Here is a 26,820-nt window from a genome sequence, read left to right as displayed (position 1 = left end):
GGTGTCAGACCAGGAGAATGAAAAGCATCATTGGTAGTCTGCAATGCTTTTTGTTTATGGAGGCAAAATCAGTGGGCACTAAGGCAGTTGTTGATGTTAAGCATTTATATCAGAGCAGTATGAAGCTCCTATGTAACACCACATAAATATTCTGGACTCAAATGTACTTCAACTTGTACAAATTTTTTCACTTACCCAGTCTCAAATATTTATTCCCTGTGAGCTCTTTCTTACATTGCCAAGGAGCATCAGGGATTATAGTGCCATGTTTTGCCTGGCACTGGACTAAAGCAGTGGTTTAGTCCAGTGGATCTGTGGTTTGTAGTTACAGACAAAATTAGTTTCTCAGGATTAGAATATTTGCATACATCTTTTTTACTGTCCTGAACTGTTTCATCACAGTTCTGTTCACCTTAAATACACTCAGATTCTAAAACATATTTATTATGACCTCAAGTTCCTGTGCTAGACATTAATTCATAAATGTATCTCCCTAATTCAGAGTGATGCACACCAGAGCACAGTCAAGTTACAGATCTCAGGCCTGACTTGATATTCATTTCTCCCAAATTAAAATGCTTACATGCCTTTAACCTACTGATTTATTTTCACTGACAACTAAAACAGTAAAAGCTAACAACATCGCTATATAAAGGTTCATGACATGAACCCTGTTCTTTATGTCATTGTTAGCTTTGGATTCTCTTCTGAGAGCCAGGCCTAGGAGATGGGCATGAGACAGACTGCACAAAGTCCTGAATCACAGAGCTGGTCACTCCTAATACTAAATAAAGACCAAGGGCAAACACATGCAATTTTTGGGGGAACGATATACATTTATGGTAATGCTTCCTTTTATCATGTTTGTATAAAACCTAATCACACAACAACTGGCAAAAACAATTCCCAAGGCTAGGGCCGAGGAAACTTCTATCTGAAGCTTCCCAGAATTTTCAAATCCTATGTATTCAAAAGAGAGAATGGCTGAGCTGACATTGGCATAGCTGATGCCCATGAATCTTACATTTTCATCCAATCTTACATTTTCCCAGCATGGATGGCAGTGTTGATGCTTCAGCTGTTTTAAGGCCCACTGGCAATTAACTACTATTGCTGCTTAGGGCAGCATGCAATGAATTTCTGGCGGTGAGCAGTTCTATAAACAATCACGGATCTTGTACTTGAAAATCTAAAAATCCTATCCATATAGGAAGGATTTTGGTCATTGACAAAAAATTTCTGCAGTGAAGAAAATCCTCTGTAGAGTGAATAAATTCCAAACTTCAATTATGCCTAACATTTTATGCAATGTAGCTAAATTTCATGTTTTTCCTCATAACTGGCATGCTACTATGATTAATATTTAAAAATGCACTAAATGGGAAAGGTGTTGCTCAAATATTTATAGCGCAAGTTCAAAAATATCTGACTTTTGAGTTCTAAGACACATGCTATCACCATGGTGCCAAGTGAGGTGATATAAAGAAGGGACTGAAAGCCCAAAGACTATTAATGGTTTACTGTTATTTCTTGAGTGTACTGTGAATGCAGTTTAGCCTGAATGCAATGCTAATGGCCAGATATTAACAGAAATATAAAAATAATATATAAGAAAACACCTTCTTGGGAGTTGGGAGTGCTTTGGAACTGATCTTAGCCCCATCTTTTTCTGTAAAACCACTCACCTACTTCTTTCTGATGGTGGCAGCAACATTAAAAAGATAACAACAATTAATGGAACTACCTATGTACTTGAGAAATACATAGTTCAAGTATCTTCCATTGGTAAATCCTTTGCATGTGATCTATAACACGTAGAAAATGTGCCTGCCTACACGAGCATCACCTGGGCCTCATATCTCCAAATCATCTGTCTTTAAATCACAATCTGTAAGAGTATCAACAAGATGCAGAGACTCTCCCATGAATCTCTTCCAGATTTGCCTTACCAGAGTTGAACTTGGAGACACACTGCTTGTAACACTATCCCATTAGCTGACTTTACTCATAAACGGCCATCAAGGAAATTCTACTAGACAAAAAAAAAGGAAGCCCAGATAGAACTGGGATTCATCTCATGCAGGAAAGAGCTACATAACTAGATTTCACACTTGCTACAGTTTCCAGTAATTTGTTTGAGACTTCTCATATGCAGTTGCATTTTCCACCTCAGGAGACAAACCATACTTAGCTAAAGAAACTCTGGAACCTGAAGACAGGATCTTCAGAAGGCTTAGGGAGGGAAGTGGCCAAGTAAGTTCATGAAATGAGGGTGGAAAAGACTGGAAGGAAACAAATCAGAGAAGAAAGTTTTTTGACTGTGGGGACTGGAACTTACCATTAGGAAGACCAACAAGGGCAAGGGATAGTGTTATGGGAACACTGGATTTTGTTCTTGTTGTCACACACACCTTCAGCTTTGTGTACCTGAAGTCAGAACACACAGCTTACCTCGCTCACATGTTCTACCCCAGTAGCCAGTGCCAGTGCAGTCACAAATGAAGCGGTTCCAGCCATCCTTGCAGACTGCATTATTCTTGCAGGGGTAGCTGTCACACTGCTTGGTGCTGAGGCGGGAGCAGGAGGACTTGACCCCGGCGGCATTCTGCGCCTCTGCCAGCTGCCGGATGTTCTTGCTTCGGCCGTCAATGAACAAGTCTCGGATACAGCCCACGTAGCCGTAGTTCAGCATTGCTGTCCAGAGCTCTGTGGGAAGGATGAGTCCTGCCCGGTTCTCTGGCAGCCCACCCAGGTACATGTCACCTTCCAGATCCAGGATCTCACTCTCCCCGCTAGCGGTGAACGGTGTGCGTCGGCTGTTCACTGATATGGTACCTAAAAGGGGAAGATAAGGAGACATCAACACTTTCAACTACAGACTCGGTTCAGTTAATTTTTTTCCCAGTAACTGAGTGAGGTTTAAAGTTCAGCACAGCAGAGTGAAGATTCTTTACTACCAAAATGGCATTTTAACAGTGTCTCTCACAGCTCCCTCTCCTCCTGATCCACAGGTCCTAAGTACTTCTGTGCAGCAACCAATCAAGTGTCTATACCCCAAATTGCATTAGAAAGTCAGAAGCATAATAATTCAATAGATAAATAAGAGCATTTAAAATTTGAGCATTATTCAATTGTATTCATCCAGCAAAGCAAAAACTTATTGAAAACACACAGGAGTTTGATGGCATAAAGACTGGAGAGAAAAAAGACATGCAAAAAACCCCACTATACAGCTCTTTCAGAAAACACTTCACCAATCCCTCCAAACCTGGACCAACACAGACACGTTTATAAATGACATGGAGAGAATGGCTAATGCATTGGAGGAAGCATTGGGTTACCATTTAGAGAAACCATTGCAAGGTGGAGCACAGGACTGATAACAATGTTTGTTGTTAATCAAAACCAATAAATACAAAGTCCTACAAGACCTGAATCACAGAAGTCTCACACATAAGTAGAGGCTAATGACCAGCTGGCTAAGGAGTAACTCTGCAGAAAAGGACTGGGAGATATGGCAGACAAATTGAACCTTGAACAAGAATTAGCACTGTGAACTCGTAGTGGCAAGAGACATGAGCTGCAGTAGGATGTCCTGGTTCCAGCCAGAACAGAGGGAATTCTTTGCAGTAGCTGGGAGAGGCACGGCCAGGGGAAGCAAGTGAGCAATGTGATTTGCAGAGTCTCAACAGGACCACTGAATGGGAGAGTACCTTTCTTAAGCCACAACATAAGGGAATCTCCAACTCCATAGAAAATGGTTGAACACAGAAAGAGAAACCTCAGAGAGGTTTACCAGACTGAAGACACTCAAAGCTCAACTGTACATGATCCTGAAGAAAGTCTAAACTGAAATAGAAATCTCCAGAAGTTTGTCACAAAATAAAATATTGTATAGCTTTACAAAGAAAGTTTTCTAGTTTCCATTTTATACAGGAAAATTGAGAAAGAGAGAGACAAACTTATATGTGAACAACAGTTATTATTAAAACTGTGATGATTCCATATGCTCCAAATCAAATGTGGGCATACTGCATTGAGGGCATTCTCATATATTTCAAGAAATTGCCCCAGCACATAAAATAATCAGAACATATAATACAGAAATATAATCAGAATATTTAAAACGGGTACAGAAAAGCAAAGTGACTTGTTTAAGGTCAGACAGTGCATCCAAAGAAAAACAGGGAACATAATGTACATCTCACACATTCCAGAACAGCGTACTCTTCTGAAGAGCATTCAGCAGTTTCTGTGATAGGGATATCTGCCCACCAGACACTCATCTAAAAATCAGCAATTTGCTCTCCCTAGCTATAAATCATCACATTGAATTGCCTTGTCATTAAGACAGTCTGTCTTCAGAGACACTATCCAAGCTTTAAGATTAATTCCACATCATTGGATTTTTATCAGACACCCCTACAATAAGGAAGGAGAGTTAATAGAGTTAACTCTATTGTCTCTGTAAGAAAGTACAGTTATGTACACACCTTTTCTTCAGCTGTAAGAGGTATCTTCTTAGAGAATTGCATATGTGACACAGACACAAGATATTCCATCTGTGTGATTTTCCACAATAATTGAGGAATAATATCGGAGGCAGCAGAGTGTCAGAAGCAACAGAGGCATTACAAATTAAAGGCTCAAAGAGAACCACAGTTATTTGATGAATCATTCTGTATCAACAAGCTGAAGCACCACAGGCATTTTCTCTTTTATAAAATAAGGAAAGAGAAAATGTGACAATACACATACTGTCACACAAGCAGCATGTCATGGAGCCACGGGAACACAACTCTCTTTCCATAATCTCCACTGGTATTTGTCAAAAGCAGCCTGCAGAGTACATATTACTCTAAAGCTTAGAACCAAAACACAAGAGGGCTGAGCTCTAGACAGATGCTACTGTGGAGAGAACGAACATGTGCAAATCCCACAAAGATAAAGAAACCCCCAAAAGACAAGAAATAATGGATAATGTGGCGTGCAAAACCCAAAGAAAGATGGTGATATGGTGAACAAGAAATAGGCTAGACAGCAACCTAAATTTCTGAGTGTTTTGTACCCTGCAATAACTCCTGCAACGAGATGGCAGTAATTTGGATGAACAGTGCATTTAAGATCAAGCTGCTGAGACAGAGAAACCCTGTATTGATCCTAGAAAGGAGGACTTCCATAAGCTGGCATCCTTTTTTTTTCCCCCTCTAGAATCCCCTGTTTTTCACTCTGCTTAGAGTAGATCCATGTCCATCTTGAGAAATCAGAAGCATCTAAGCATCTCCTCTGCAGTGCCATCTCCTCTTGGTGCTGGACTGAAAAACAGATCAAAATACCCCCTGAGGGCAGAACAGGCACACCAAACAGTGCACTGACACAACTGTAAACCAAACAATCTAGTAAGATTTTTAGTGTCTAGTCAGGTGGCAAGTCATGTATGTCTTGTAGCTGATGACTACCTAAAAACATCATCCTGCATAAAATGCTCACTGCTCCCCAGCTAGAAACTGTGACAGGTTTTGTGAACCTGCTGGGAGCTTTCTGAAAGGACAGAAAGGTTACAGGACCTTCAAGAAAGGACAGATAGGTTAGGTGTCCGTGTCCATGCTGCCAGCGTCTGTCAGAGTACAAAGATAAAACCAGGTTTTACTGCTCTGGCAGCCAACACAGACCAAAGTATACACAAGGCCTAAGGGGACTAGAGATGCCAGAGGTTATCTGAGCATGACTGCCAAGCTTCCCTGCCTTAGTGCACTGTAATAGTGAATACTTGGATTTTTAAGCTATTTTAGATCAGCAGAACCTGAAGTTTTGGACTGTTATAGAAATGGGAATAAAACAGAGAAAGATGACCCCTAACATAAGCCTTGCTGCTTTAGTAATGAGAATCAGAACTTGCAAGTTACTCACTCATTAAACTCAAAAGGGTGTTTTTAGCCCCACTTAAGTAAATTAATTTTTCAGTTTCCAAATTGTAGTCATCTATACAGGGAGGAGAAAATCTTCAGGGTGTAACCATTATCTGGTCCACATGTGGAAGAAAATCCAAGGACTTAAGAAGAGGTCTTGAACTCCTTTCTCACACTTATCCAAAGTGTCATTGGATAATAGTGACTGAAGGTATGTGAAGAAATGTGAAGAAAATAATGCCAGTACCCTGGCATTTCTCAGGACACAAGACATTAATCATTGGGATCATTAATTAAGTACTCATTGTGAACAGAGAACACAACAAAATAAAAAGAAAAAACAAAAGAAAAAAAAGGGACCAGACATCATACAAACACATTTTTGCTTGTTGAGAGAACTCTTTCAAAATCTGTTACCTCTAATCAGTGTCCAGAATATCATAAACCTCCCTGCCAAGTGAAAACAAGTCAACCCTACAGTGTCATCCATCAAGTAGCAATGTGTCTGCCACACCCTCCCGTGAATGTGTCCAAATTAACACGTGTCCTTCTTGGTAGGGCTCTGCAAACATTCTTTGCACAGAGCCTCTGTCATTTCTGTCTCTTCTCCCTCTGCAGCTGCTTCTTCAGGGATGACACAGTCCCCAAGGGAGCAAGCAAAACTGAAGTCAGTATGCAACACAGCTAATTGAGTTTACCCCTGGAAGTTAATTAAATTTTAGCAATTCTAAAGAAATCAAAGCTCCATTTATTTATTTATGGCTTCCTTTGTAAAATGCTCCTATCGATGTCTTTAGGAGATAGCAACATAGAACCACACGTATTAAGTCCAAGCAGAGCACCATGCCAAATACAAAGAAACTACTCACATCATCAAAGGAAAAAATAGCTTCAGGCAAAAACCTGTTCAAACAGCTAGGCCTTGCATGGTATCTCAAAGTCAGCTCTTCTAAAAACTCAAGGGAAGCAAATTCTAGCACTGGATTCCCTGTACTGATAGTGCTCAGCAATTAGAAACATAAAATTAGGGACCTAAAACTATCATCTGGAGATCACCAGACAAATCCCAAATCCACTGGCAAATGTAAGCAAAATTCCTTTTGAAGTGAAGGCTTTGAGATACCAACTGTTCAGAAAAAACTGAAGTACAATTGTTATTCTCTAGACGAAGCTACAGTAACTGAGCTTTTTTTTCCTCCACAATTTCAGAGTAGATCATGAAAATGTTAGCTTGATATTCAGCACTGGAAACAATAAAAATATCTCTTGGCAATTGCATGGTAAATGTATTTTTAGAATACTAAACCCCATATTTGAAAATGAGAAGCTGTGAAGAAAGAAAGAAACATCACTGAATGCTGCCTCAGATTTTAAGATTAGAATCAGTCATTCAAAAGAGTAATGAAACCTAGCTTAAAACTACAGGATACTAAGGGAAACAGAACGGGATAAAAATGTTCATCTGTTGCCATAATTTTGTTACTGATTGTGCCCATTACTCTTATTTTTCTCTTAACAAGATCCCAAATGCTGAATCCCAAGGTAGATCAGGAAGAAGTTCTCAAACTGAGAACAATGGTACTGAAGGACCTTAAACCTTACCATGGCCCACAAAGAAATCATCACCCTAACTATGCATGCAATTGCGAATATATGTCCAGAATATCTGAGGATTGTGAATAAAATATTAATCGATAACCTCTGTGATGTGCTATTCAAAATTCTCCCTACACATTTAATGAAAACATTTAACAAAAACCATTCACATCTTTGCCTTGCTGGATAAATACCACTGGAATAACACTACGCTTTCTTAAGGAGGTGACTCATATTTAACAGGTTTTGAATGTTCTGAGAATTAATACATAGCCCAAGGTCTGAATCTGAAATATGAATCTATTTCAGAAAAAGTTATAACTCTACCTGATCTTCCATCTCGTTGAATATCCACATGATACCATTCTCCATCATTGGCTTTCTTCTGGGTGGCCTTGACTTTAATGGTCCCAGAGCCCATGTCCAGCAGCAAGTAGAGGTTTCCATCTAGAAGCTCAACTGCAAAAAAGTCTACCTTTGTATTTTTTTGGCTTCTTGTATCTTTCCTCTCCTGAGGCTTGCCATGGGTGAAAAGGATCAGTCCATTGGGTTCAGTGGTTCGGAAATCAAATGAGATTGAGCCCATCCTCTTGGTATTCCATTTAGGCAGACTAATATAGGCCTCAGGTGTCTCAAAGCTGATGGGGTCCAGCGTAGCCACATTTTCACATATGAATTTCACTTCCCCATAGATCTTCATCTTAGTATCACCAATCCGTGCCAAGCGAGACAGCTCCAGACGAATGTCATTATTCTTATAAACAACCTGCCAGACACAAGGAAAAGTATCATACATCAATCCTGCAAACAATACAAACACCCCAATTACTTTTAGCCATGGGAGATAAACTTTTTCCAAAAGGCAGTGGGGAGAGGAAAGGAGACAGTGCAAGAATCTGACATCCTGACAGAGGGAGCAAGTTGAACCAGAAGAGTGTATAGAAATGACAGCAATGGGTACTTTGCAATGACTTTAGATCAGATAAGCAGTCAGAAGACAATATTTAACTGAAGGGCAGTGAGAACAATTAACTCTACCACAGGCCCGCTAAGCTGTAAAAGCTTCTGTACATAAAATGCAGTGTGTGTTGGGTATCATGCTGTTATATTTGCATAAATTCCATACAAAATACATAACAAAGTATAACCTCCATGTCCATCTCTACTAGCCACAGCAGGGAACTCGGTACCACTGTCATTTCTCTATTATTCCTATAGCCTTCTTAACTACCAGGAGAGAGATGCAAAAGAATTTCAGCAAGTTGCTGTGAACTGTTAGTGATTGCCCTGTGGGTCCTGAAAAAAAAGATAACAAAGACTTAAAATTTCTCTGAGCAAGAAATTTTAGATCACTACTGACACAAGCTTGGCATGGAAATATCTCTACAGCTTACCCTTACTTCCAAGAAACCAACAATTTTTTGTGCTAACACATAAAAACCTGTACATTTTCAGTGCCTGGACTATCACATTCTCTGAGTTAAGGACCAGAACTCCGGGGTCTATTCCTGCTACATGGATTGAAATTAGCCAAGAGAAGAGTCTCAAAACAGACAAGCACTCCTGAGCATGCCTCGCTTACTCAGGAGTCCAGACCTCCTACTCTCCTCTTTCTCTCAGGTTCAGAATGAATTCCTGAAAAGCAAACTCTTCTCTGGCCCATGTCATCCTCACAGAGGCAGGAGCTGGAGAAGGCACAAAATTGAAACACTTGTAAACTGTACTTCCTCTCAATCACCTTCCACACTTGCTAAATGCAGAGCTGGCATGTACAGCAAGTAAAACTGCTTCTGCTACTAGCACAATTTTTATTGAATTCTTGTTCAGTGATACTACTGAAGACTCTAATTTCTTCTAAGGAGTTATTATTCTAAAATACTTTGTGTCTGTCACATATAGCATATATATATACATATTTGATTTCTGCTTTCAAAATCTTATCAGGATGAGTTGTCAGCAGTTTGTTACGGCAATAGAAAGGAAAGGAGAAATTCATTGTTACGTCTTCTACTATTAGGACAGGAAAGTCAGAGAAATGTGTATGCAGTAAATATTAAAAGGCAAATGACAGAAAGAATGAGGGATAAGCTTATAAATTAGGTCACTTCTAGATTAAAAAAATAAATTAAATCGTGATTCGATACATCCATTGCTGGCAAAAATACCAGCATTCTCTAAGCATTAAAGGAGAATTTCCCCAGTGCAGCCAGATTTTTCTGTTTCAAAGGCAAAACGCTGAGTGAAAGGCAAAGCCAGCTGTTAAATCCCATTTGGAGAAATGGCACAAAGCTCTAGCTCTTCCCAGCAGAGGACAGTATTGACCCACAGTAACTGGGTCCAATTCCTAATAACATGCTCTGCCCTCACACAGGCATCAGAAACATCAATGCTATTAATATCTGCAACAGGGATAAAATTCATTTTCAATTTATGGGACTGTAGTAGTTTTATGCTACAGATTAATCATGTCAAATGCTCTCAGAGAGACCATACACCTCCTTCCACTGAAACAGCAAGGGGGTGCATTAGAGCCTCCTCTCTTCCCAGACAATGAGGTGCACCTCAGTCAGACTTTAGTTCTGAGCACTGCATGAAGTCCTGTCTCTGCTTCTCAAGGAGAAAGAAGAAATAAATAGAGCAACTAAAAGGATGGAACAGGATGCTTTATGAGGATAGGCTGAAAAGGCCAAGCTCATATTTGGAGAGGACTGAGAAAAATATGATTGAAGTTTACAGAAGATGGAGAAGGTTAATGTGGAACTGCTCTTTGCCAAACCCAGTAATAACAGAGTTAGAGGCACTTGCTGAAACTTGTATGAAATCAGCATAAAATGGATTTTTAGAAGTACTTATTTACACAGAGGGTAGTGAACTTCTGGTACTTGCTGCCAGGGGAGGTCATGGAAGTAGGGTACAACAGAAGACACAAAAAGAACCAGAAATAACAATGGACAGCAAGTCCACAAACTGATACTGAAAGAAAAAGTAAGGAGTGCATCTTCTAGCAATTGTAAACCAACAGCAGTGGGTGCTGCAGGAACGTCAGGGAATGCGCCACTGACAGCAGCCATGGTCCTGTGCTCTCCCTAAACACCACCTGCACCCTCCACTATTGAAGACACCATCCTGGGTGCATGGATTGACCATTCTCCAGGCCCATGAGGGCTTACAATTCTGGTGCACCATTGCCTTTTGGTTCCCCCCACAGCATGGAGCTGGTTTGGTGGGCAAGAGAATGCCAGGCCTGAACAAGCTGTGGCTTTAATGATTCTAAGGAAGGAGAGCTGCCCTTATAAGATACCACTAAAAATTGGTCAAACCAACACTCCTCTAAACTGCATCTTGACCCAGTCTTCCCATACATGAGAGAAGCAGACATTGATTGATGGGTGGTGCTGGGCTGCATCTAGCCATGACTCTGAGCTGTTTTCAGCAATCTCTGTTGGTTGCTGGTAGGGGGAATATCATATGCACACAAGCATAGCTGAGCCACATGCAAGTTACTGTATGTATGTGATACTTGAGTAATAGGTCTCATCTTTTCCGGGGAAACGCAGAGGGCTTGCCTCTGAGTTTATTTGAGGTGTGATGCTGACTGCTTTGTGTTTCACTAATCATACAAGTACCACAGCTGGAGAATCCTTGTGACAGAATGCTTTCAAAAGAACCAGAAAAAAATTACATAAAGTTAGTTGTAATCAAGAAAGTGACTAACAATGAAGAATCTGTGGCCAAGGATGAAGAGACTAAGAAAGCAAGTAAAAAGGAAGACCTGGGGAGGAGATGAGGAAGGCTGCTGAATAGATACAAGAGTTCTGAATTCAGTCTTTACAAATAAACATATCCACCCCAATCTGAATCTCTGTTAGTCAAAAGTGGCTCTAAATTATTTTCTTTAAAAAAAAAACCCCAGAACAAAATACCTAGCTTGAGAAATCTAAAAAAAGCACCTTTATGGAAGAAGTGCAAGTGTTTCCATATGTGACTTGAAATATTATTGACAGACATATTTGGACATCAACATCATGATGTATAATCAAATGCACCAGAACTCTCATAACAATAAAAGAATAGAAATAATGGTTGGGTGTAAAACCAATGTGAATCCTTGGCAGGAATGGAGAAATGCTACAGCAGCTTCTGATAATAACAGTTCAATTGTCAGACCAAAGGTTCAAGATTAAGGAAGGAATAAAATTAAATGACTGGTATGCATGTCCCATAGTGGAGAACATTCAAATTCAGTCTGTTTAATAGGCAGAGGTTAAAATGTGATTTGATTGCAATCTACAAGTACCTGTGCAGAAAATGGAATTTGGCAAGAGAGGGGTCTTCAATGCATGTGACAAAGGGACAATGAAATCTGGGGGCTAGATATTGAAGTTAGAGAAATTCACATTTTAAAATATTATGACTCATTTTTACATGAGAGTAATTTGCTACTGAAATAATTTACTACAGGTTATAGTGTGTTCTTTGCTGCTGGCAAATTTTAAATTAAAATAGTATCTTGTTTCCTCTAAAAGACATAGTGAGACAGGAATTAATTATACAGCAAATCAGCCTAGATTATCATAATGGCTTTTTCTGGCCTCATAACCTATGAATCTTTGTGTTTTAATGAAACCAACAGAGGCTTCAGTGCAGTTTGCAGGACAGATGATGCACTTCTTCCCAACTGCTAAATCTGCCTGGTAAAGGAGAAGATGCTATCATCAGTTCTGGTCTGACCTGTCATCAATGTGTTCAGTGAAGCTTTTTTTATATTTCTACATGTTCGGGATCCTACCTGAAAACATACCACTAAAAAGGAAGGCAAGCAAAAAGCCTTGGACAAAAAAGCCTGATTCTACAACTCAAATATATAAGTTCCAAGAAATAGTTTCTTAGAGTCACCTGCTGCAAGTCAGAGAAGATACAACTGAACAAGATTTCTGCTAGCAGTAGAATCTGCCATCTGCGTAGCACTTCCTATCTTGTAGTCTCATTTTACAAGCAACCTCTGAAGTAACTTGAAGGCTCCTCAGTATATGCCAAAATACCTATTGAAACCCACTGCTCTAAATTCAAATGAGGCCATGACTGTCTCAGAATGCTGCTCCTCTCAAGGACAGCCTTCTAGGGCCACACATGGCTCCAAAAGCAAATCAGAAGTAAGCAGAGCAATGAAAGCAGTGCCCAGAGACTTTCCATTTATGTCAGGTGCCTTCTGAACAATGCCAGTCTTGCCTGTTAAAACTAACACAAGCTTGAATTCATCCCAGGTCTGATATGTATATCAGAGAAGGTCTAAGGGAGTCAAGACATTACTCCTGATACAGACATAGCCACCTTTATTTTGGGAATAAAGGTGGAAAAGAAAAAGGGGAAGAAAATTATTAGCAAAAGCTATGCACAGAACTTTTAAAAAGTAACCTTCATTCCTTCAACCTTAAAATCACTTTATATTGCAAAAATGAAATAAGAATAATGAAAACAATGGTTTTCTCCTTTTCCATGGGGACTGTTTCTAAATACACTTTAACCAAGGAATATTGACCATTCAATGCCTCTGTCTAATGAATTAGACTAATATAAATGGATGGTCAGGAAGGGGCAGATACACACTGTCCTAATAATCAGCAGTAGGATTTCACGACATCTAAAACGTTCTGAGGGAAAAATATATACATTAAATCACGTTTCCTATAAATCTGCTGAGAAAGAAGAGCTTGTTTTAAGAAGAGCTAAAACAAAATCGCAATCTAGTTTTGAGGTTTCTTTAAAATGGCAACTCTGCAATTCTGAAGCATTCAAGGAATTTCTCCAGCTAAATTTCTTATAAGTTTCACTCATGGGTTAATGACAGCTCTAATCAGATGGCTTTTCACAATGATGAAAAGCATCTCTCTGCAATCAAGTGAAGCTGCAGATAGAGAGGGAGCAACAAAAAAGGAGGGAAAATTATGTGCTAAGTTTGGCCAGTAGCCAATATAAAAATTCCTCTCCAAGTGGGTGTTATTAAGTGGGAAACACGATTTTCAGTACAGGCTGGACACAAGCATGCTCCAAATGGGAATGGCTTTCGGCAAATTAGATGACTACCATCATGAACTATCACGAAAAAGAGCAATAACCTGAAGGCTGCATATGTTTAGCTAGCTAGGAAGAGCACCTCTGAAGGCCAGCCAAATTGTTCACCTATTGCACCCTGGATATTGCCTTTTTCTGTCCCAGGCTGCACCCCTTCACCAACTGCCCATATCAATTCTCACAAAGGATAACTGCTAGATATTCAGGCTAGTGCCTAAAACTTCTTTAAAGGCATCTACAAATAACCAAGCAAGGTCCTACAGGAAAAAAAAAAAATACAGTTTATCCATTGGTTTATTAGACCTGTGTTTTCCTAGCCCTCCCTGACAAGCAAGTAGAAAAAACTACACTGGGTTAGCAGCACTTTGTGTCTGGGACAGACTGTGTATCAAGTGACCAAGTCTTCAGCAATGGGTAACTAAAGCTCCTACGCTTATTTAAACAGCACTGTGTGAACTATAGATACCTAGTATACACATATTTGATGTTCCACTAGGATGATAACTGTATTCAGGTAATAAACACTACCACCATTCCCCACACTCTGAAAGAGATACATTTAGCTATTGTGTAAAGTAATTCATTGAACATGGATGAAAAGTAACTAAAACTAAACAGTCAAGACTCAAATACAACTTGTGCAATGTTGACTAGAGCAATGCAAGCCTAGATTTCATCTGAATTATTTTTAACAAAGAATATGTGTTCACTCAGGGTTTGTCTTTACTGCTAAAGCTAAAAAATACCCTAAGAAATTAGATTTAGAATTCTCATTCTGTTTCTGAAAATCTAGCTGATTATTTTTAATACAAAGGTAAAAAAATTAACTGTCTGGTATTTGACAGTAACATAGTTCACCTTTAAGTCATAGCAAAGTCTTTAAGGCATTTCACTGTGGATTGAGATGCACAAACTGAACTTTCCTCTATTTATGTTCTATTCAACCTCCATTTGGCCTAGTAACAGAGAAGAAAAAACCTGCAGGACAAGGGAAGCCAAGACAGTCAGCTGTGATGTTCCTCACTTGTGCCACAGACACAGATATGCCTCATTCTAGCCCTAAAAAGTAATTTGTACCATAGATGTATTTCTGTATGTAAGGACATAGAGAAGATATGTCTGTACTTTAAAAATATGCATCCATATACAACAGTGAGGAAATTCTGTTTTACACTGAGCCTAGTGCAGAGGTAAAACAAAATAGAAGAAATAAAGTTAGCTACACATAGAAAATTATTCATTGGATGGGTTGAAAGATGCATGCTGGAATGTAGGGAGACACAGAAAAAGATAGTGCTGTACTCTACTGGAGCTCATGTTCACTTTGGAGAATTGCACTTCAAGAAAGGAGTGCAACTATTGGAAAGAGTCCTGACTACAGCAATGAAAATAATCAGGGGTCTAGAAAATAGAAGTTTGAAAGGAGACACTATAAAGTGTTCAAATAGAAAAGGTCTACTACAAAGCAGAAAGGAACAATGTCTTCTTTGTACCCATGCTGAAAAGGACAAGAAATAATTAGCAAAAAATTACAGTAAGACAAGCGATAGAGAAAGGCTTTTTTAATTTAAGAACAGTGAAGCACTGGAAGAGGTTGTCTGAAGAGCAACACTTACTGGAGACCTTGAATTTCAGGCAAAATATTGCTGTCAAAATTCACATAGATGTCATTGGTTTTGTTTTGGGACAGTGGAAGTGCAAAGGAATAGACAACTCTAATGATCCATTCTAGTTGTATTTGCTATGATTTTGTGTTTGGGGGGGAACAGGAGAGTAGAGGAACATGTGAAAAAGCAAATTACTGTCTATTACGTATCTAAACACTTGCCTATAGTGTTCAAGCACAGGAAGGAAAAATTAACCTTATAATAACAGAATATTGACACCTCACAAATTTGAAGAGCCTAAATTTACAATTCACCTCCCTAGCAAACGAAGGCTTGAGAGTTAAATAAAAAAAATTAAAATTTAAAATAAAAAAACACTTAAAATAAAAAAATAATTATTATCACAGTAGCTTCTTTACCTGTATGCAGGAGTTGACTTAAATTACATTCAGTTCTGTAGTGAGCTTACACAGACATTAGCCAGTTACAAAATATTTTGCTCCTCCCAAATGCATCCTGAAATCTCAGATTTGTCTAGCAAGCACAAGCTAAATCTGTCAAGCTTGGTTCAGTGATGATTAAGTGAGGAAATGATTACTGTCAAGTGTCTTAAGAATTTCATATGAAAGGCTGAGAGGAATTATTTTAGGATGGCCCATTGATCATTTAATGCTTGAGCCTTATTACACTGAAAAGTCTGTCAGACAATGACTTAGCAAATACCACTCCATTTAGTGATTTCTTTGTATTTTCAATCCACCTAAGATTGTGCAAGTACAAAAGACCTATCATAAGGAAATAAATCTGTTTAGTATGGCTGGGTGAATGCTTCCATCAGGATAACTTTTTAACAGAGAAGTCCATTTCCCTTACAGAGAATTAGTAATGGAATGCTTCACTCCAATCTATAACAAACCAAAAATGGCAAGTTTTGTTTTATTGAACTTTACAGAAAAGTTTTTGCATGAACTTAACCAAAACATAAACCAGTATTTTTCAGGCATTGCATTTACTTTCAGTAATGGTCCCCATTTTTACCTCCGGACTCCACTCCCTAAGAAAATACTTTGACAGACACAGTGTCAGTGTCCCACCTGATATCAGCAGAGATACATGACTGGTTTTGCCAGAAAGCAGCCTAACCAATACTCTGGTCCCTCTGGGAGAATGGACACAAGGGCCCTATGGGTCATATGAACTGCACTGGAAAATGTAGTTTGTGTTAAACTGGCTCCAGATTATTTGGGGTCAGCTCAATCAACATGAAATAATTTGATTCAGAAAATACCAGAATGTTACACATGCACCCAGTTTTGAAGATTTCATGGATTTACATTTTTAAAAAATTCATCTTATCAGCAACAGTGAAAACAACTGTCAGCTGGAGCAAACTCCTTTGGAACAGAAACTCTTAATTTCACTCAGCTTTTCACTTCAGTGATAAAATATATTTTAATGAGAACAGTAATGTGTAAAGTCTTCTGTGAGAATACTGAATAGATATTCCTCACTCACAGATATGGAGTTTTTCCCCCACAACCTACCTTCCCTAGCCAATATGCCTTGAGCCTGCTTCACTAGAATGCCCCTGGAAGGGGCAAGAAGGAAGTCCAGTCTCCATATGCCAGGAGTCTCTCTGCTGAGGTTTCCAATGTAAGCAAAGCAACTGCTCAGCAAATTGTGCCAACCACAGCAGCGTCTTCTATGCTTTTGTCACTTGCCCAGCAAAAAACAAACTGAAAATATTTACCATTACATATGGGAGAGCACATGCTCGAAAGTGAGCACAGTTCAAGTAACAATGAGCTTACAGCCACAGAGGAAGCATTCAGTGGATTTAGTACTGTACAGACTAAGCCTGAAAGTGGTGCCACTGCAGCAGGATGGTGTCACTGTTTGTAGCTTAAAGCTGAGAGTGCTGCATCCCAGCATGTGTCCCTCCCTCAGCCTTAGCACAAAGGTCTCAGGGGCACTGACATCTCCCACCACCTGCAGTGTCAGCCAAAGAAAGAGGCATCCCTCCAGCTAGGCTCTCCTTCTGTGAGGGACCAAAGACACTCTGGGTCTGCTGAAGAACTCCCATTGCAGGATGACACTGTCTCAATATGCCTAGCCCAAAATACTATGGGATTTTAAGCTTCATTTTTCATACCCCTCTTTTTGCTCTGTGCAAAAACTTGTAAACATTGACATCTCTCCGGGATCTCTCCTCTCATCTCTCTTGAAATTCTATAGCATGGAACAAAGTTCAAATCCTCCACGGGTAGGATTCCCCAAATGTTGATCTGCACTGGGCCCTATGTTGTGTGAAAACAGAGACATCATGAGCTCACTATTTGCTTGAATATTTGCTGTAGAGGGCAGGGAATGTAGTTAATTCCCCACCTGAAAGAAGCATCATCAAGAGAAAAATACTGTCATCTTATAACCCCCAACCTGGTGTGAGAAAAAGAACCAGAAGCTCTTTTATATCTTTCTCTCATGCACATCTAAAACTCTCTCATCTACGACCCTTCATCTCTAAGCTTTCAACACTAATAAAAGGAACAGGGGGATTTTTTTTTTTTAAAATACAATATCTGTCTTCTGTTTGGGACTGAGCCCTACTTACCACAATGCCAAAAGGTCTAACTCATCTGTTCATCCAGAAGCCACCCAGCTGCACCAGCCACAGCTTTAGTTCACAGCACAACAGTGAGAACAATACAGCAATAAAGGGAGGCTTGGAATAGGACAGCTCCCTCTCAGCTGCTCATCTGGTTTTATCTGGCCTCCAGAGAAACCATTACTTTAAAAACTCTCCCGTGCCCACCACCTTTACAGTTTTCTTGGGGAACAGTATCAATACATGCAAAGAACCCAGTGGCACAACCAGGGTTCACCAAGGCTATTGACAAAACTTCACCTTCATCCCTTGCTTTGACCTGGAAGCTGTGCTCTTGGAGTGCAAGTCCAGCAGCTCCTGGGGGTGATAGGGGAGCATTCAGCACAGTCAGAACTGCTGCCACAGTGAGAGAACTTGAGGGAAAGCACATGGAAGCAGAAACAAAAGCAAACACAGGTGACATTTTCCAGTGGAAGCACTGACATGAGAAGTAGAAATGGGAGACAGATGAGGACCTCAGCACCAGATTACACTTCCTTCCCAAAGGAGGTGGGCTGCTGCAATCAGCAAGAGAGAGCTCTTCAGAAAGGGGAGGTCAGAAATGGAGTCAGCACTAAACACCAGGCAAAAAAGACACCTGATTAGCTGGTTCCCAGCACAAAGGGAGCTGGAAACAAAAAGATCACGCCATTGTAGAAAGACTTTCTATGAGAAATGCCTACAAAGCAGTTTAAGTTACTCAGTGAATATTAGTGTCTTTGCATTAATTTATTTAATATTGTACTATTTTCCACTCCTTCATTAAGGGCCTCTATCCCTGATTTTGAGAAAGTGAAAGAGGGAACTGAATTCATACAAGTCCATAGATGGCATGAAAGAATATTCCTTCTTCCTAGCTACTACCTTGTGCCTAAGCTGGAGAAAATATTTTGGTAACACTACTAATCTCTTTCAGTGTTGCAATTCTATAATAGAAATATGGAACAATAATAAACCTTTCCCTTGGTTTGTTTACTTTTCCTACAGTGCCATGTTAATGCACCCAAGCATGGGGTTCCCGTCTCCTCTGTGTGGAGCTCAAGGAAGACTGATCTCACATCTAAGAAAGCTTCTTTGATACAAGACTAATTTACTTAGATTTTCTGTTTAGTTCAATACTGTCTTACTGCTTAAGAATTATCTATACCAGATCTTAAGCAGAGCAACAGAGCTTACATTGCTCAAACACTAACAGGCAGAAAACAAAATCTGCTTTAGCCACTCTTTGACATGAATTTGCCTAAACCTTTCTGTTTAAGTGGACTTCCCATGCACTTTAGAGGTTTAAGTCCCAGCAACCTTTTCCAACCTTTACAGAGCACTGAGGTACTACTGTGACAGCAGCAGTTTCAGAGCATGGTGAACTTCCATTTCTGGAGATGACTCTTTTGGAGGAAGGGGTTGAGAAGAGGGCTCTGCTCTTATTATTACCCAGACCACGTTGACCAGAATATAGAAATGATTCGTCTGTCTGCCTAGTACTCAAAGAACCCACTGTTTCTCCTCTACAGCAGTTTTATTCTCCACTGAGCAAGTGCTGTCAAAAATAGCAAAATACATAGAAATCAGTCAGCCATTCTTTTGCTAATATATCAAGAAAACTTGTCTGTGTGTTTTACTGGCAGCTGAAGGGGGAAAAAAATGAAATAAGAGAAAATGGCTGACATAGTCACAAAGCTTGAAAAAAGATTCCTGGAAGCAAGGACATATATTTATTCCTCAGTGCAGGACAGGTTGAATGTTTGGACATGTAATCACCCTACATGCTATATTTTTTGCCTAGATGTACTTACATATATTTACATATCCATATACTGTACATCGATGCACAAGAAAGCATATGTATTTATGTACAGATCTGCACTAAAGGCATATATATGGGTTTATATGCATTTTTAAGCAGTACCTGCATGCACTCTACTGTTTGTGCATACATGTGTACTCGTCTCTTCACTTGTGATTTTAAGGCTACGCTGCTGTGATTTAACCCTAGCCAGCAACAAAGTACCACATGGGATGGGGAAGAGAATTGTAAGTAAAAGGTACAAACCTGTAGGCTGAAATAAGAGAATAATAATAATAATAATAATAATAATAATAATAATAATAGTAAAAAAGAAAACAAAGGAGAGAGGAATAAAACCCGAGGCAGACAAATGATGCACCATACTATTGCTCCCACCCACTAACTGATAGCCAGCCCATGTTTATCCAGGACAGTAAAAGCAGCATTATAAGAATCCACATCATCTGCATGCAGATCCCCACAGTCTATTCTTATGCAGCTGTATGACCAACAAACTGCTTGGCATCCTGGTAACTGCTATCCTCTTCCCCTGAATGTAGCTCACAAAGCAAGAGCATCTCTTATTATTGAACAACTGCACTGGTAGGGGCTGAGGTCGAGTTACTTTTCTTCACAGTGGTTGGTATGGAACTGTGTTTTGCATTTTTGCTGAAGACAGCAATGGTAGTTTAGAGATGTTTTTGTTATTGCTGGGCAGGGCTTACACAGAGCCAAGGCCTCTTCTGCTTTTCTACTGCCACACTGGTGAGAAAGCTGGGAGGAGACTCAGTCAGGACAGGTGACCCAAAGTGACCAAAGGGATATTCCAGACCATGTGGCATCATGCTCAGTATAGAGAGTGGGGGGAAGCTGGAGGACGGGAGGGATGTTTGGGGTGATGGAGTTTGTCTTCCCAAGTCACTGTTACAGGTGGTGGGGCCCTGCTGTCCTGGAGATGCTGAACACCTGCCTACCATGGGAAGCAGTGAATCTATTCCTTGTTTTGCTTTGCTTACATGTGTGGCTTTTGCTTTTTCTATTAAATTGTCTTTATCTCAACCTACAAGTGTTCTTAGTTTTGCCCTTCTGACTCTCTCCCTGACCCCTGGTGGTGGCTGCATGGTTCTTGGCTGCTGGCAGGGGTTAAAGCATGAAAAACACCACACAAGGATGAAGTTACCATTAGAGAAAAGACTGGAGGAGGTGAGATTACACTAGAATCCTTTCAACTGAAAATTCAGCCTTTCCACACCTTCCAGTATATCCAGAAATAAGATATCAGTTCAGAAGATGCAACCAACTTTGCTGTACATGACATTGGACTGTGTGCTCAATGGGACTTTGCAGGACCTAACCATGCTCCTTCATACATTTCTTTTTCTTTCACACTGGCATGGTCAAACCTGAAAGAAGCACAGAAAAGGGAGGAGGCAAAGAAAATGACAACAGGGGCTTTTAAGTTAAGTATTTCTAATGTAAGCTGTACTGGATTTGGCACATTATTGCCTACAGTTCTGTTCCAATTCCAAATAACTCAATGTCAGTCCTGGCTATTGTATTATTCCAAATACACAATTAAGAAAAAAAAAAAACCAAAACAAAAACTGTAACAACCACATAAAAAAGCCCCATGTGCAGAATATTAAGAGGAAAATGCTGAAAAGTACACTGTTAGAGAACATATATTCAGCCCATGATGCTTCCCAGCATCAGCATCCCTGCCATTCCCAGGCAGTCATTGTTCTGCTTGGCTCAGGTCCTTCACATATAAGGCTCTCAAAAGGAGAGAATTGGTGGTGATGGTTGTGGCACACTGAAAGTGCTGCTGTTTTTTATACTTTACTATACTCTTTTTTTCCTCTTTGTTTCCCTACAGCAATACACTTTGAAAGGGTTGCATTTTTCAGCTACCCCATACTTCTCCATTTTGCTTTGGGAGCAATATAAACAGTAAACAAAACAGGCAAGTTGTTTCTCTAACTCCTCAGTCACTCTGTCAATAAGGTCTCTATGGCTTTATAACACAGTTTCTTTGCCCTTCAAAGCACAAGAACCTCACACTGTTCTGGCATCCACAAGCCTGATACCTCTCACTGCAAACCCATCATTTGCATTCAGGTCTATCAACAGGTATTACTAAGGCTAAGAATTATTTCCCAAAAGCTTCTAAAAGGAAAGATGGCTTGCAGACATCTGTTCCAGATTCTACTAGTCTCTCACAAAGCCACAGAAGTTCAGAAGCCAGAAAAAAGTTCTTAACTGTTGTTTCTGCACTGTGCTACAAATTTGTTTTGTCCTACATAGCTAACATGCCTCTTAAAGGCAGATCATCACCCTCTTGCCATTTTCTTCCTTGCTTATGCAGACGTACTAAACCCTGAAATTCAAACCCGAAAATTAGTTTGAAGCAAGAAAATAAACCCCCTCATGTTAATCACATCCTGCAAACTTGGCTTGCATGTTCCTGTAAGAGGTATAAGATGCATAGTCACTGCCTTCAAAAACCAAGTTTCGTGTTGCCAAACTAAACATATAATCTATGACACGAAATGAACATCACTATTACATTATTGCTACTATTACTACAACTGCTATTGATTATTACATGTTGAAGACACTGATATAGACAGGGAAGTGAGGAGGTAGCAAGTGGCAGGTAGCAAACTGCAAGTGACAGTTTCTACTGACATGGAGAAATATAAGAATCATCCTCATCCATCAATTACCAAAAATTTAGGACTGCAGGCCTATTTCAATTGATCCCTCACACCAAAAAAAGAAAAAATAAATAAAAGGCCAAGAAGAAGAAACACACAAACGGGTGTATTTTCCTTTGAGGTTTCCTCTAACTTTATGGAAGAAGTGTTAATAATAAGGCTTTCCAGATGCCAGAGAGAGACAGACTGGGGCAGCACCCTGAGGAAAGTGACACTGCCCAGAAACATTGGGTCCTACATCAACTGAGCTACAACCACAGAGCAACCTCCAGGTACTTCAAAATAGTCATGCAACCTAAGCTGGCTTTTGGAAAAGAACAACAACATATCTAAAACTCACATTACTTATCATTTTGACAGGCATATAATAATATATACTCAGACACATTATTTCAGTTCAGGTCATTGCTAGATTATAGATTAAGGATCAAAGACTCTAAGCAACTCTCACACAATGGAACCGTATCTAAGCCTTCCAAATAGTGACTATGAAAAGAGCATGCATGCCTTGGTGCATAACCAATTGAACATGAAATGCCTTTGTAAAGCAGTTCTGAAGAGGACTAATTGGGATTCTTCAGTGTCAAAGTAGGAAACTATCAAGAAAGTACAAACAAAAGACAGTGATTAAATATACAGTACTAGTGAAACCATTTTGTAATACTGTGGCCTGTTATCTTGCCTATGCCTTAAAAAATATGTTAAAAACTATCAAAGAACACAAAAAAACCTTAATCTTATACTGTACTGGGTGAGCTATCCAATGAATTCCATCTATTTTACCCAAAGGTAGGTTATAAGCTGATCCAAATCTACACGCTAAAGGGATCTCTATCTGACAGAAGAGATCTGCTTTAGTTTAGGAGATAAAAGCATAATGATACAGCCAAATCACAACTATTCAGGTTGGAAGTAATGTGCAACGTGTCCTAGTGATCCAACAAAAAAATTAAGTCTTCAAATCACTATAGGATGCACTAATGGTTAAAATGCTGTATCTTGATACAAAAGTATATCATAACACCAAGATGGCAATTGTTTGTTTAAAAGGTTCAGCTTATATAATTTATTGACCATGCAATATTTTTTCTCCGTCAGATATAAATACATGAAGAAGCTACGTGTTTATATCACAAGATGACAAAGTATTTTGCAATCCATGAGAATAAAAGAGGATGTTGATCAGCTACCAGGAATAAATATGCTTTATTTTTAATTTCACAGACTTGGGTCACTTGTTTCAATTTCTTAAAAGAGCTGAATGAGGAGATTTATTATCCAGTGGGGTTTATTTTTAATCTTGGAATAACAGAAAGATAACAGAAGAATAAAAGAACGATAATGTTCTGCGAATGTTTTAAAAAGCCAAACAGGACAAGATGTATAACTGTAGAAGGGTTTAGCCTGGAGGAAACATCAACCCTGGAGGAAATAGCACAACAGCTTCTATCTGAAGTGCTTAATAAAAACATTAAAGGAGAGGAATACAATACTTACTGTCATTAGACCTTCCTGTGTAAAAGGAGCTTCTGTCAAATAAACCGGACATAATTCTAATGACAATGGTGAAAGAAGAGATGAAACAATTTTTGAAGTATTTAACTGAACACCAGAAGACAGCTCTGCTCAAATAAACAGCATACAAGAACAAAACAGATGTAATGATAGAGAGATAGATAGACAGTCAGATGTATCATCATTCCTCAGCTAACAAGTCTCACAAAGTATTTGTCAGTGGGGTAGCATAACTGATTAGAGGCATTTCTAATGCACCATAAGAATCTATGTTTGGTGCAATAGTATTAAATATTTTGTCAATTACCTAGAATATAGAAAGCGCTGAAGCTGATGCTTGAAGGTAACACCAGGTTTGGCCACTGAACAACCTTACTGACATGTCAGTCATACAGTGTTATTCATAGAGCATGAAAACCCAGGCCCTTTCATTCCAAGCAGCTTTTAAAACATTTGAATACTCAAATATAGAACCTTACAAACATGAAAGACCATGAACTACAGAACCAGAAAGGGGAAGTTGCACTTTTGAAAACAATTCAGAAAACATCAGAGGAGAAAATGCAAGCTTCCAGTAAAACACTATGGGCAAAAGGGCCATACAGTCCCAGGACAAAGGAACAGAATAAGCAATATGCAGCATTGATACCATATGCACTGTAACTTTAGGTATAATTCTAATGTCTACATTTTGTTAAAGGACTCTAAAGAATTGCAAAGAGTATATCAAGCAGCTTCAATGTGATTTGAAAACTCGAATAAATGCCTTAGAGTAAAATACAAGGAGCTCCATTGGTTTAGTTTTTCAAAAGATGAATAAAGACTTGATTACAGCAGATAAAGGAAAGACAACAGATTTCTGAACCATCTTTGTTTCAGTAGAAAAATGCATCAAAAGAATCCACATTTAGGGGCCATTGTCAGAGAAATTCCAAACGGATTAAAGACCCAATTGCTTTTGTAGTAGGAGGTGGTTAACCAGCACAACAACTTAAGGAGGTCCAAATTATTAGATTTAATGTGGGGGACACATAAGAAAGTGAGGCTTTACGTTTGTTGTTTATGACCACTCTGAATCCACACATAAGTGGGGATGAAGGCTGAGCTAGCTGGGTATGGAGGGGATTTGGGGCCTTAAAATTCTCTGACATTTTGAAATGTTTACATGCCACAAATCACTCCATTAGGAAGAGAAAATACAAGCATGGACACAGTTTAAGTAGCAGGCATTTTTATTCTGCTGAATTAAGCAACACATCAGGTGTTATGCCTCCTGGTTTTTATTCCTGATCCTGCCACTTATCCATTAAATAACTTTGGCCAGGTTTTCATATGATTTCTTAGTTGAAAAAGTCTTTAAATAGTGCTATTACATGTAATTCTCCAAATAATAATTCTTTCCAATTTAGTCACTTTTTATTTTCATATATGTTTGCTGTTAAGTCCCCAGTATCCAAAAAGCAAAAAAATAAAGGTGCAAAGAGAAGGGTTTACTTGTCCTTAAGACATCTTTAGCAGCAGTAAACAGAACCCAGAAAATGACAGTCACAGTCCCATGGAGAATAACTCTTTGTAGAAATGTTTCCAAGTTAATACACTGAAGGGAATAATGGCACTTCTGGCAGGAGAAGATGGACAAGGTGACCTGACAGATGTTTACTATTTCTACTACCTATTATTCTCTGGAGTTTTTCCCAGTAGGGTAAACAGTTATCACCCCTTTTTTACACACCACCAGTCTCCACCTTTCTGAGGAAGCAGAAAACGCTCCTTGGGTTTTGAGTCTTCTGTAAAAGACAACTCCAGATGAATTCAGTGCTCAGAAAAGGAGTCCAGTTGGGCAGTAATAAAACTTCTTAACAGTTACTTCCACAGTTACAGCCACAGGGGGGAAAAAAATACAAATGATCACTGTCTGACCATTAGTCATGGATGGAAAAATCCCCAAATCCAAGTTAAGCCTTGAGAGCTGTCTGCAGCTACCACAGCCTGTAGTGATCTGGGGAAATTTTCCTATTGGAAATCTCCCTCCAAACCTTTACAGAATTCCCAAGTCCATACATAGAAAGATCATCTTTAATGACAGACAAATCTTTTTACAATGCAGCTCAACAAGCAGAGCCATAAAACTGCTTCTAATATCCTCATTTCCAATGAATTGTTTTGCAGGCCTTAATAATTACAAATGGGGAAAGAAGTCACGCTGTTTTGCACTTCCCTGCAAACATCTGGGATTCATCTAGCCCTCCTTGTTTTGCTTTTCATTTAAAGCAACCTCCACAAATGTAGGCTGACTACACATATGAAAACCAGTTTTCATTCAAAGGGACATCATTACACCTCCTGCCAACATGGGGCACTCCAACCTTTCCTTAACCCTTGTGTGTCTGTTCCTCCAGCTCTTCCATCACACGCCACTTCCACACATTGCTGCACAAACCTGTGTGCCAAATTTCACGCCAAACTGATTCTCTGCTGCCTTCCCCCTCAGCTGTGCACAGGCCTTCAGCAACATGACCTTGCTGTGCAATACTTGCAATGAAGGGAGATCACATGTACTATGGCCTCTGATGGGTTGTGGTAGTTAATAGAAGGCAAAGCAAATAGAATATCAACTTTGAAATACTGCAGGGAGCCTAGGAATGATGTAGCTGTACCAGGAAATACTTGAACACAAAATTCTCCAAATTAAATTGGATCAGTATCCTATATCTGAAAACCACCTCTTCAAATACCCAAGCAAGTCAAGCAGAGCATCTGTGTGGCAATACCCACCCATAAAACCATTTTAGATTCCACTCCTCTGGGGCCTGTGAGGATCTGCAGAGACAAACTTGTGTCTTTGTATTTCATACACCATCAATATTTTTCTTCTGTGATTTTTCCAGGCAGTGTAACGTCCCAATGCAAAGCCTTCCATTACTTTAATTGCCATCATATTTCTTTTTGATTGTTCTGAAGTTTGCCCTACCTT

At 39.4% G+C, this 26,820-nt stretch overlaps 1 protein-coding gene across 1 annotated transcript in view; it reads right to left on the bottom strand.

Annotated features, from left to right (window-relative positions):
- NRXN3 (neurexin 3) overlaps positions 1 to 26,820 on the bottom strand; it is a 703,958-nt gene that overhangs the window by 656,370 nt on the left and 20,768 nt on the right. Inside the window, exons 3-4 of the mRNA XM_059474030.1 lie at positions 7,833 to 8,271; positions 2,452 to 2,835 (exon numbers count right to left, since the gene is read on the bottom strand). Of these exons, the coding sequence (XP_059330013.1) occupies positions 2,452 to 2,835; positions 7,833 to 8,271 (823 nt within the window). The remainder of the gene's footprint in view (positions 1 to 2,451; positions 2,836 to 7,832; positions 8,272 to 26,820) is intronic.

Source organism: Ammospiza nelsoni, chromosome 6, assembly GCF_027579445.1.
Source record: "Ammospiza nelsoni isolate bAmmNel1 chromosome 6, bAmmNel1.pri, whole genome shotgun sequence".
In the NCBI taxonomy this organism is placed as follows: Eukaryota; Metazoa; Chordata; class Aves; order Passeriformes; family Passerellidae; genus Ammospiza; species Ammospiza nelsoni.
This window is presented reverse-complemented; position numbering and strand designations above follow the sequence as displayed.